At 33.6% G+C, this 12,969-nt stretch overlaps 1 protein-coding gene across 1 annotated transcript; it reads left to right on the top strand.

The window, feature by feature from the left end:
* The first annotated feature begins 1,933 nt into the window (after positions 1-1,933).
* On the top strand, positions 1,934-9,377 carry LOC106716962 (serine protease snake-like). Its single transcript, XM_045685346.1, has 10 exons — positions 1,934-2,010; positions 3,930-4,057; positions 5,056-5,143; positions 5,393-5,476; positions 5,791-5,813; positions 6,101-6,261; positions 6,491-6,676; positions 7,180-7,369; positions 8,292-8,449; positions 9,165-9,377. The coding sequence occupies exons 2-10, from the start codon at positions 3,988-3,990 to the stop codon at positions 9,336-9,338; spliced, it is 1,134 nt and encodes a 377-aa protein (XP_045541302.1). The 5' UTR covers positions 1,934-2,010; positions 3,930-3,987; the 3' UTR covers positions 9,339-9,377.
* Positions 9,378-12,969: the final 3,592 nt, after the last annotated feature.

Below are 12,969 nucleotides of genomic sequence, written 5' to 3' on the forward strand. Positions count from 1 at the left end.
AAATCTCTATTTACAAAATTATATGTTTATGAAAGTACGAATTTATAACAAAGTATTATTATTTAAATATTTTATTATAAAAAAATTATGGTGTCAATAATCTTATACGTTTTAAACTGAGACATAAAATCTATGTATCGATGGCTCCTACAAATAAGGGCCAATGTACAAATTGACAACTTTAGGCTCTCAAAGTTTCAACCATATAGGGAAATAAGCCGCATATGGCTTTTTTACTTCATACTATATGCAAAAGATATTTTCTAACGGATGACCGCGATAGTAGCGTCTCTTACCGACTCAGATATTCTTGTTTGACTAGATAATTGGACTGCAGCGAAACTTGTATATTGCCGTCTCTGTTATTAAAGTTAAAAAGAGATGTGACAGTCGAGTTCTACATTTACCGTGAAATTCAAGTAATACTAGAATTACTATTGCTGTCTCTGTCTCAAAACGGAGAAGGATAGCCAAATATTGTAAATAATGGTTAAGAGTACGTTTACATAGACCGAGGTGGAGAGCAGAGCTTTTTTGTTGCAAATATAATTGAGCTTTATATTTGTTTTTAACGAATTTGAAATTCGATTACTATCTTTATACATATGTAGTATTTTATATTTTGCAAAAAATGAGACCAATTAACACTCAATATGTTTCGAATAAAAAAAAATTAAGATAATCTGACGTACAGAAGAGGAGTTACGATGTAACAAAGAAATCAGACGAATTGAGAACCTCCTACTTTTTGTAGTTTAAACCTTGTTTCAATTTTATTTGCGATAAATATGCTCTGCTTTCCGACTCGGTCTGTGTGAATGGACCCTTACAATGGTACGACCGATGTGGTTAATTTTCCGATCGAATATCTATCGTATTTAACCTAAAGTTATATTGGAAACACTTTTGTATAAATAATCGCGTTTTGGATGTTGCAAATAAAAGAGTACTTAATTGGCGGTTTTTTATTTATTCGTTTTTTTTAACCTTTTTATTCCATAGATCACCATCTCTATAAAATATATCTGTCATCTCTGTCATTAGCTTTGAAAAAACAGAGATAATTTGTTTTAAGCGGAGATTATGGTCTCAAAAACCCACGGTAAGTTGATTTCGCAAAAAAAAAAGAAGGAAAATGATTTCTCATAAACATCTACAGCAAATTAAAAGGCCGCTGGACAGAAGAGTAGATGGTACATAATAAAGATATTTTCCCTTCCAATTCCACATGTCCTTCTAATCTATTCCATATAAGGAAGTGGTTTTTATCCTCCAAATGGTCATCATAAGAAACAAGGAACTATTTCACACTTAAGGGATGTCTTCCATCGACCCAGCAAGTTATTCGTACAGCGATTTTCTGCTGCTTACTCTACCAATGTTAAAAAAGGCTTTCAACGTTTTAAAACAAAATTAACCTTGAAAAAAAGTTACTATGTTTAAAATAGTTCAAAATGAAGAAAAAGTCAAACTGGATTTCACAAGACGATTCAAATGAGCTCTCACTCGATGAGGTGTTTGCGACTTTCCTTGGCCACCGTCCAGCAGCGTGTCATAATCACGCGATTTACAAATGCATGCAAAATTTCAGCTTCACCCTTAACCCGGAATATCAAATTGAATTTGAAAACTTGTCATCAAAAGACAAGTGTTGGTACAGTGAACTAAATAAAGTCAATCTTGAAACTTAAAAAGGTGGAATGTACGAATATTACTAATATCATAAGTTGCATTAAAATCTAAAACTGAAACTAAGTTTGTTATTAATAAAAATGTGTGAATTCTTAAAAATAATTCAATACCTCGAATTCCGAATACAAAATGTAAATATGTTAATTTATAAGTAAAAATTCCTGTTTAACGTGTAATATAAAATGGCGGACATGTGACGCATCGTTGATCTGTTTTGATATTCGCCAGTAGTGACCATTCATGGTCACGAACGGTCGTATCCAATATATAGTTGAAAGTTTTTAATTTTAAATACAATAAATATCAAGAAATTACAAGGTAAGCATATTTAGTTAATAATCTTTAAATGACAATCGATCTATATTTTGGCGCGAATATAATTTTTTTTATTGTCTATGCCAATATTTTACGATCAGATAAAAAATTATTATTAAGTCGTAATATAAATTATAACAGTTATTTAATCGTTTTGTGTTAGTTATTCAAGATTAACTTAGTAAATAATAACAATGTCACTTACTAATACTATAAACTAGCCTTTACCCGCGACTTCGTCCGCGCGGAATAAAAAATAGAAAACGGGGTAAAAATTATCCTATGTCCGTTTCCTGGTTCTAAGCTACCTGCCCACCAATTTTCAGTCAAATCGATTCAGCCGTTCTTGAGTTATAAATAGTGTAAATAACACGACTTTCTTTTATATATATAGATAGATGCGAATGTTTAGATGGATGAATGGCCATACATAGGCCATGTTTTGTTTACTGTCTACATAACACTTTCTGTGATAAAATACCTAACAACAACAATAAGAAACCACAAATTACAGCCTTGTGGCTTTAATACTCTTATGACACTGGGAATAAGACGAAGGAAATGACACCGTCGTCAAAATTAGTTCAATCTTTAATGTGAGGTCAAAATGGCATACGCACAAACCTCTGGGGGCCAATTTGATCGGTGATACCACGACCAAAAAGAATACATGCATCACGTGGAATCAATTTTGCTTACAGTTTAATGAGTGTGTGTTCCGGAGGCCTAATTTTAATTGCCTTTTCGTTCCCCACTCTTTTCTGATAAGGAAAGGATGAGAAGGGGAAGTGGATATGACGGGAAAGGACGCATAGGAAGGGAAAATAATATCTTTCAGTGCGTCCCCTCCTTCGTCGATTAAAGGTCGCTTCGCTTTTTCGGCAAATTTAAATGGCCGTTTGTTCGTTTGCCACCTTTAAATATAAAAAAAATAATAAAAAAAACCTATACGCCTACGCTTGATTACCCTCTTGAGTTGGGTTGCAAGTACAGTTATAAATAAGTTATTGTTTTTGAAATCGTTATGTATTGACTGCACAACTGTATTTAAAGTGCACTGAACCCAAGTGTGTTAAATTTCTTTTCCTTAACTTTCAAGCCGGTTCATATAATAACAGTAAATGACGTATGTCCAAAATATGCAATCGTTGTGCTCTTTTAAGGAATTTTTGACCTCCATTCGCCCTCTGGTGATATGTAATTGAAGAAAAAAAATATTACATACATAGAAGTTGCGGAAACTTGCAGAGGTTGTGTGGAAAGCATGATCAGTTAGTTTTACATAATGATTTTCAGTTCTTTACTTCAGTAAATTGAATATTTTCTTCATTAAAAATCAATATACTTGAATCTCCCTACTCTATTTTTGTAAAAGAGTAGTCACAAAAAAAAGAGTAGTAGTAGGTAAGAGGAAAAGGCATTTACAGCTTCACCGGGCTTGAGGTGGCCGGGCGCAGATGGAGCTTAACCTAAACCTCGTTTAAGAGTAACTAGGCTAGAAAGCTCCCTAAAAAGCCTCTGCTCGGGCTGTCACTTCGATACTTTTACCGGACTAGCTGTCGCCCGCGACTCTGTCCGCGCGATATAAAAAAAAACTTTATAAGTAGCCTTTGTGTTCTTCCAGACTATACTTTACAACCGTGCCAAATTTTATAAAGATCGGTTGAGCCGTTCCGGAGATACCTTCAAACAAACATCCATCCATCTAAACATTGGCATTTATAACATTAGTGAGATTGGGAGGCCACCGAGCTCTTAGATCGTTTAGGTGGAAATCTCCCAACTCGTGATGTTTTGTGATTTTTTCGGAATCTCACGTGATTAATGGACTCACGTGTTTTACTTTTATCCCTTACTTAATTTAATCTTTCATTCAAAATAAGAATATATGTGTTTTAAATTGTTTTCTATTTTTATTACAGACACTCATGTGATGTGGTCACATTTGAAACGTAAAAATTAATAGACGGAAATACCGATATGATGTCGAGTCAGGTTTTATTGACGATTTTCCTCTTCATTATTGTCAAAGGAATTACTTGTCTAAAAGGTGAGCAACTTTTATTCTATTTGGGTTTTATACTAGAGGAAAATAAAGGTTCTAGGTACTACTCTCTTCTATTACTTTCTCACACTTTAAAATGTTAAACCGTCGAGTTATTTTGGAACCAAGTTCCTTATCGCGCGTTGTGAAAGGGGGCTAGACGGAAAAAAATCTTACGAAAAGTTGTCACGACACTTTTTGCTATAGTAAGTATGTTAACGACGAATGAGCGCTACTTCACCATGGCAACGACGTGACAATATATAACGAAAATTCATAGAAATAAAATGTACTTCTTGTGAAGATTTAAGTTTTTTATGCATAGAATAAACATTGGTTCCTTCACTAATTAATAGAAAGGAACTTCGTTCCATCCGGGTGTCCCAACACACTTCTCAAGTTTTTTTTTTTGTATCACAAAGTGGCAAACGAGCGGCCACCAAAATTCAGAAATAGTGTAGCGAACGCTGTACATAGAGACGGAGGAGGGGACGTACCAAAAGAGGGTAATTTACCTTCATAAGCGTCCCCACCTTTGTCAAATCTTTATAAGAAGGTGAGAAGGGAAAGGGTACTAAAATTACGTCTCCGGCACCACACTGAACAGACGAAACTGATAATTAATTCCACTTGACGCCTGTCTTCTTTGTGGTCGTGGTATTGCACCGGGCGAGCCGGCATATTCGTGCAACAGATGTTGTTGCTGCTGGGTTATACCATTGTTAAATTTAGAATTATAGATCACAATATCAAATTAAATATGCACAATGTAATGGACATGCAGCTAAAAGCACAGCTCCTGTAGAATGAAAATAATATTGAGGCATGTATAATATCATACAAACTTTAAAGCTTGTCATTGCCAGCCAATGTTTTTGAATGGATGTCTTTTTACTAATACTTTGTTGATTGTTGGCCGCGTCTTTAACGAAATGCGGATCAAAAAGTTTGGTTACCATTATATTTAAATTTATAAATTTATCGTTTCTTTATTTGTCCGCCAGAGGGCGAATCATGTTATGACAACAACAGTAACTTTTGGGGCCGCTGCAAGCATTCTTATGATTGTCCTTCCGCTAATAGGAATTACGCGTAAGTTTGTTTCTTTACTTCTTTACTTGTTGTCACGCGCGACTACCTTCGCGTGACAGAAAAAAATCTGTGTCTATGCGCTATTCCAGTCTGTAAGATATGACTGTTCCAAATTTTATTCAGATACGTTCAGTCGTTCTGGAGTTGTGTGGAATTTATACATACATAAATTTCTTGCAAACGTTGACAACTAAAATGAAATTTTAATAGTGTACCGTTAACTCTTGACGTTGAGTGTATTGTTTACAGTGATAAAGGAGTACGACCTATCTTCTGTGAATATTCTATAAGAAGAATCTTAGTCTGCTGCGAAGAAGAGAGACTGCAAATTTCGTAAGTACATTAGTATTAAGAACATTTTTTATATTCAAAGGTGGTAAACGAGCAAGCGTTCACCTGAATTCGCCGAAATGGCTAAGCGACTGCTACTCATACACGTCCGCAAATGCAGATACCTTTCTTTAATAGACGGAAGAGGAGACGCACAGAAAGGCAACATATCGCCTTATGCAACCCTTCCTTCATCAAATCCACTTCACTTTCCCATCTCTTTTAAGAAAAGGATAGGAAGAGAAAGAGGGTTAAAATTGAGCTTCCGGAAGATTTAATTATCACTCAAATTGCTTGTTTCATGTCCTGACGTCAAGTAAGAAGAGAATCAGCGAAAAAAGTAGGTAAATCTTACGTTTGGATGGATGTATGTTTGTTTTTTACTTTCATATCTCTAAAATTGTTAAACGTATTTTGACAAAAAGCTCAGATGTATAACATAATTTAGAAATACGCATTGTCTTTTTACTATTTTTATTTAAATTCGTACGGAAAAAGTCCGCTATAAATTCAATATCAATAACTTGCAAAGCACAGACTTACGACATAAATAAACCACAAGCCGACATTAAGTTTGAATGTAAAACTAGTGTATGTGTTCGCGTATTGAATATAATTTAATCACAGAATGCGAAGAATACAGCGAAGATGTAACAGAGAAAGTGGAGTTTATAGCACTTGTGCTAGAACCGGAGACAATGACTATATCTGATGTCAACTGCAACTACACTGGCGTTGAACTAATTGTGGGCGGAGAGAACGCGCTGCAAGGGGAATTCCCGCATATGGTTCGTGTACATTTTGTCCGCTAGGGGGATACATGTATCTACATGTATCCCCCATTATTTAATGATCTAATGGGTAGATGACAAGTTTCAAATGATTTTACACAGAAATCAGTCCACTAGTTGCCTTTATTTGATGTACACTACAAGTGTGATCTTATGTAGCCTTAACAACAGATCCGATTTCAGTAAGTTGGGTTTTTTTAATTAACATAAAGTGTGTTTTTCTTAGGCGGCTATAGGCTGGGAGTTCGGGGGTAGTACATCATTCAGTTGTGGAGGTAGTCTCATCAGCAGGAAGTTTGTGATGACAGCGGGGCATTGTATCAAACGGCCCAGGTTCGGGGAACCAACAATTGTTAGATTGGGCGAACAGAACTTAGACCCGAGTGTTAAAGATGGGGCTAGTCCTGTTGATGTGAGTATTTGATTTATATATATACATATTGATAAAATTTTAGTCTGGGTTGATTTTTTTTCGATGTAACATACAGACATTTCCATTTTATTTATTTTATATTCTTACTACTTACTAATATTATAAATTATAAATGCGAAAGTAATTCTCTCTGTATGTCACGACCAAAACTCCTGAACCAATTTAAACAAAATTTGGTACACAGATAGTATAGAGCCTGAGAAAGGACGTAGGCTACTTTTTAACGCGAAAAAAAAGGTTGTAAGGGGTTGAAAGTGGGGGTGGAAATTTGTATGGAAGTACCGTCATTTTTATAGTTAGAAGTTTGAAATTTATTATTTAGGCTGCTAATTTCACCCTCAAGGGTGTAATATACCAATAGGGAATAGGGGTTGAAAGTTTGTATGAGAATATGTTATCATTAAAAATGTTACCCAAAAACAGTATTTCACGCGGACGAAGTCGCGGGCACAGCTAATTATAAACATATTATACTCTACCAGGTTCGTATCAAACGTATCCACAAACATCCAGACTACAAACCACCACAGCGATACAATGATATCGCACTTTTAGAATTAGAGGAAGCAGTTAAGTTCAACAATAACGTGAGACCTGCCTGTCTCTGGCCTAAGTCTGACTTCGGGTCGTATCAGAAGGGGATAGCTACAGGATGGGGTGTTATAGATCCAGGTAAATTAAAGCTCCTTATCCACTTAGATTACTTATAGATAGATTATTGCTCACACATAAAGTAAATTTAATTTAAGTAAAACTCCTTTTCCACTGAAGTTATGGTAAACAACTAGTCGCGAATTAGTTGATAGTTTTGGAGTCGTTAGTAGAAAAGGGACCTAAAATTTGTCCAGATATCCATAATCTTCCTGGTCTCTTCCCAACGTGGGATCGGCATATATGGTTTTATAAACCTTAAAGTTTCGACTTACGTTTTTTACGGCCTGCCGCCTGTCAGTCGCCAACCTACTTGGGAAGAATATTTTAAAAATCTATCTATATATATAAAAGAAATTCGTGTTAATTACACTATTTATAACTCAAGAACGGCTGAATCGATTTGACTGAAAATTGATGGGGAGGTAGCTTAGAACCAGGAAAAGGACATAGGATAATTTTTACCCCGTTTTCTATTTTTTATTCCGCGCGGACGGAGTCGCGGGTAAAAGCTAGTATAATATAATAGCAAAATCATTCAAAATTACTTACTAAATATACACCAAAAATAAAAAATAGTAATAAAACATTGTAAATAGAACACAACTTCATGTTCACGTCTTCAAGATATTGTGAGATGGAAATTGATTCATCGAAGTAACTGTTAAACAGATGTTTATTAGAAAAAAAACATATTTTAAAAAGAGCAAAGTAAACAGTACTATCAATTTATTGGTAGATGTTTATATTTTATAATTGTAAAATAAAAAAAGGATTTAATATTTCATTAGAAATTTATTTTATATCTAAAGCCATCTGTTAGATATTAGAAAGTTATCTAGTCCCATATTAATAAATCCATTATCAAATCTAGACAAAGTAAGAGTCAAGAGTCGTCTGAAAATACCGCTTTTTACTAGTAATAGACAATCCTCTCTTCCAGATACACAACAGACATCAAATGAGTTACAAAAAGTATCACTCTCTCTATTAACTAACAGATATTGCAAACCGTTGCTTAAACCAAATCGTTACTGGGACGGTTTCGTCGACTCTCAGATGTGCGCCGGAGAGTTACGTGGAGGAAAAGATACTTGTCAGGTAAATATATAAATTTGTTAAGTGAAAAACTATGCTAAATTGATGAACAACTCAAAAACAAATCAAAACCGACCTGCATGATGGGTAGATGTAAAAACGTAGAAGGGAAAGGAGTGTGACAGGATCGAGCCAAATGGAGATCTCTGTCTATCCATTTGGGTTATGAGCGTAAAACAACATAATTGTTGTTCCGTGAACCTCAAACTTGAAACTTGATACAGTTAAGGTGAGTCCTTAACTTAGTTGGCACACCGCGCAGGACGCTGAAGGAATTGAGACTGGTTAAAGTTAACTAAAAATAAAAAAATCCTTAGATTAAAAGATTTTATTCAAATTTCGTCCGAATTCGATTTTTTAATATCAAAAAGGGGCAAACGGCCACCTGAATTCGCCGAAAAAGCGACTGCTCAAAGAATTCACAATTGCAGAAGCCTTCGTACCTTTAATCAATGAAGAAGGGAACGCACAGAAAGATGATATTTCTCCTTTCTATGTCCCATCTTTCGCCAAATCCACTTCCCATCCTTTCCGAAGGGAAAGAGGCACCACACTCATCAGACTGTACTTGGAATTACTTCCACTTGACGCCTGTCTTCTGTAAGGTCGTGGTATTTCACTGAGTGAAGCATATTTTTGCACCCAACAAATATTGTTACGAGATCTACAATTAAAGTTAAATTATATGTTTACAAAAGATTTAATTCTTTCCTTCCAGGGTGATTCTGGGTCTCCCCTTCAGGTGGTTTCCAGTGACAACCAGTGTATATATTATGTAGTTGGTGTGACCTCATTTGGTGGTAAATGTGCTAAAAGTGGACAGCCAGCGGTCTATACTCGTGTATCTAGCTATTTAGACTGGATCGAAAGTATTGTATGGCCTGGAGAGTGATTGTTGGTGTTTTTTTTTTAATAATTTTTTTTGTATTGTATTTTTTTGAACTCCTTTTTAGATTTAAGTTAAAATTGAAGATACTTTTTCTTTCTTTATTAAATAGCACTTTATTTTAAATATAAAATTATGTCACAATGTTAGTTACCGTACTCCTCCGAAACGGTTTTACCAATTTTTACCAAATTTTATATGCGTATTCAGTAGGTCTGACAATCGGCTACTATCTATTTTTCACACCCCTATTAAGTTTTTTTAACTGCGCGCGTACGGAGTCGCGTGCGACAGCTAGTATACAACATTCCTAATAAAAAAGTTATAATTAAAAATTAAAGTTTTTTTTTAAATAATTCGAAATATTTAATTAATATTCTTTGAACACCCTCTATATTTAAATGAAAAAAAAAATCGATCCAATTTCTAATAAGCGACCACCTTTTATTTCTACTGGATCGACTGCAATTGCTGAACAAAATGACAATGTCAAAGTCTCGATTAGTAGAAATGAGCACTTATAAACTAATATTTAAAAACCGTCTATATGAAGATGTTCTATTCTTCTTAACAACTGTTTTCACTAGTTCTATAAGTTGACTTATTTCAATACCTTTATTGGCAATATGTTCGTACGCATTTATATGTTCAATTGGTCTCCATTCGTCAAATAATCTGTCCAACATACCTCCAACATCAACCATAGTTATATATTTATCAGTCGTATCCGCTACTATGAAACCAATTTCGAAAGATGTATTATTCTCGTATGTTTTTCTGATCATTTCAGCGCGTTTTATTTTAGACTCACTATCACTGATAGATTCGTGCATCATACGAAATAGTTTTAATTTGATTTCATTTTCCGCGAACGATGTTGGCGCGGAACGACCGAGAGCGTCCTCCATTTTATTGCGCATGAATTCGAGACCGACTCGCCTTTTATTCATATTTGTGGGTAGATCTTTTAAAACTGTCATCTTTAATCCGAATGACAGATCGTTCATGATACTCTTTTGTACAGCGGAGAGTTGAAATTGATTCGCAAATCTTAAAACACCTTAAAAATAAAAGTTTGTTAATGATTAAATTTTAATAAAATTATCGACAACTATGTCAATAGTATGGAAGCTTATTATTTTCTACAAATAAAATGTCAATAGTACGGATATTGATTGATAACTTCGGACTATAACCTTATTTTTAATCTATAATGATAATTTTTATATCATAAAAATTTTAGATAAAAAAAAAGTTTAATGCGAACTGAAAACTTAATAGAAAAAAAACTTACATAATAAAACGACCAATACAGTACATTTCATTGTTGGTTTGTAAAAATTTAATTATAAAAATCCTTTAAACGTTGAAACTCTAATAAAAACACACTCAATGTACGTTTATAATTACTTATTAATTGTTCGCAAGATTTAATGTTTGTTAATTAAAAAGTACTTTAGATTTTTCAATTGTGTTTAAAATCTTTCTTTCCGAAGAAAAAACATTAAAGTACTTCCTTGTTAGTATCTGTGGTACTATAAGTTCTAAAAAAATGATTTCTAAAAGATCTAAAATGTATAAATATTGCATTTTATCAAAAGTTAAAACTTGCGATTTTTTCCTTTATTGTTTAACTAGCTGTTGATCACGACTACTTCTGTGTGGAATTAAAAAAAAATCTAATTTAGTAGCCTATGTGTTTTTACAGACTACGTTCTACATCTATGCAAAATTTCGTCAAGATCCGTTGAGCGGTTTCGGAGATACGTAGTAAGAAACATCCATCTTAACATCCGCGTTTATAATTTAAGTAAGATTCAGAAAGTATTCGATTACACCAAATCTAATTCCTAGTTTTGGTATCCAAAAATAGACCTATGTTAAGCTGTGGATAAGGCCATAGGATGATGTTAGCCTATGTATACATTTTTTTTGCCCAACTATATTGAAAGCTAATCTCTACACCGCGTAGCAGAATAAAGGAAATTATTTTAACGCCATCTGTTGGTGAGTAGTTAACCGAAAAGTTTTTGAAAATAACATTTTTTCTACCAAAATTCAAAACATCCAAAAGAACCTAAAGCGCAATTTTTTTTAATTAAGATTGGTTATTTTAGAAGAAATAACAGATCAATTAAATTGATAACATTTGCCAATTTAAAAAAAATTTACTTTAAACGATAACAGATGGCGTTTTAATTATTTTAACAGCAAAATACCTGAATCGAAACATCTTCATGTTAAACTTAAATACGTGTTTTTTCGTTCGCAAAACATTACAGGAAAATTTATGGACGTAGATTTATAATAAAATTGCATAAAACGGTATGCAGTTAGTCATTTCAGTGCATTAGCGAAGATTTTGATTAAGTCAAGATTAAATTCGATATTCAATGCTAAAGATCTATCAACCTAGCACGATTATTTATAACAATCGCCATCTTATCATCGATAAAATTTATATTAAAATTTGTGCAGCTATCAGGCGTAAAGTACAACAAAAATCATATACTAATTTTAGGTTCACCAGTATCGAGTGTCGTCAACATCATTTGCGTCTTTCTGATATTGACAGAGGGCGTTAGTTATCGTAATTCAGTTTGACTTATGACATCCAGGTCAGATTTTGTCTAGTTAACAATGACTTTAAAATACAACAGGGTTCACTAATGAAAATAAGTTTTATACTACCAAATATATTTTTCTGTTGTTACGCTTTAAAACAAACAAATTTTTTCTGTGGGCGAGTTGTCAGCCATCACAACTCCCATATTACTGGAGGACCATTTCGGTCGAGCCTAGTCGGTTAGTATGGCAAATTTGTTGTATCAACCACACTCCCATCAGCAACCCAGGACACTCACTATACGCCGTAAAGGTCATTGCGAAGGGATCTCTCTTGTCTAGAGACCAAGACCTCATTTTGGTCGCTACGTCAGCGCAGTAACTAGTTGTAGTAATATTTTTCTACCTATTTTTCTTCTTTAAAAAGTTATCTCAACGATAATAAATTAAACATTTCAAAATAATTGACTATTCGCGTAATTCGAAATCCAAACATAACCTATGTAAATATTAGTTTGAAAATGACAGCTCCTTTCAAATTCAAATGGCGCGTTTGGGGCTGTCAAAGATTTTTTTTTTTTTTTTGAGATAGTAATCAAAACCTTTTTTACAATAACTGTAATATTATTTGGAGGTAAAATTTTGCTTTAATAAAAAACAATACGTAAAAAATAAATGAATGAATTAAAATGTTTTTTAATGTACTTTATTTTTTTCATAATACAATTGTAATTAAATTAAAATTACGCATCTTCAAGCTATCTGGATTTTGCGATTTTTTTTTAAAGTGTTGTTCATTTACTATCAAGTGTTAGTATTAGTGTTAGTGCCTTACTTTCCCTAAAAATCTTATATATATTAGGAATCAATACTGTTAATAAAAAAGTGTACATAAATTCGCGATTCATTCATGTAATACCAACCCTATTTACACGCACACACGAAACACATTTGTTAACACGACGAAATATTCAACATGAAATCTTAAATTCATATTTAAATACATTGCAAGATATCAAGTTTTCCAATACACTGGTAGCTAAAACGTGTTATCTTTCATTATCACATGCTA

The sequence above is a fragment of the Papilio machaon genome, chromosome 29 (assembly GCF_912999745.1).
Source record: "Papilio machaon chromosome 29, ilPapMach1.1, whole genome shotgun sequence".
Lineage (NCBI taxonomy): Eukaryota > Metazoa > Arthropoda > Insecta > Lepidoptera > Papilionidae > Papilio > Papilio machaon.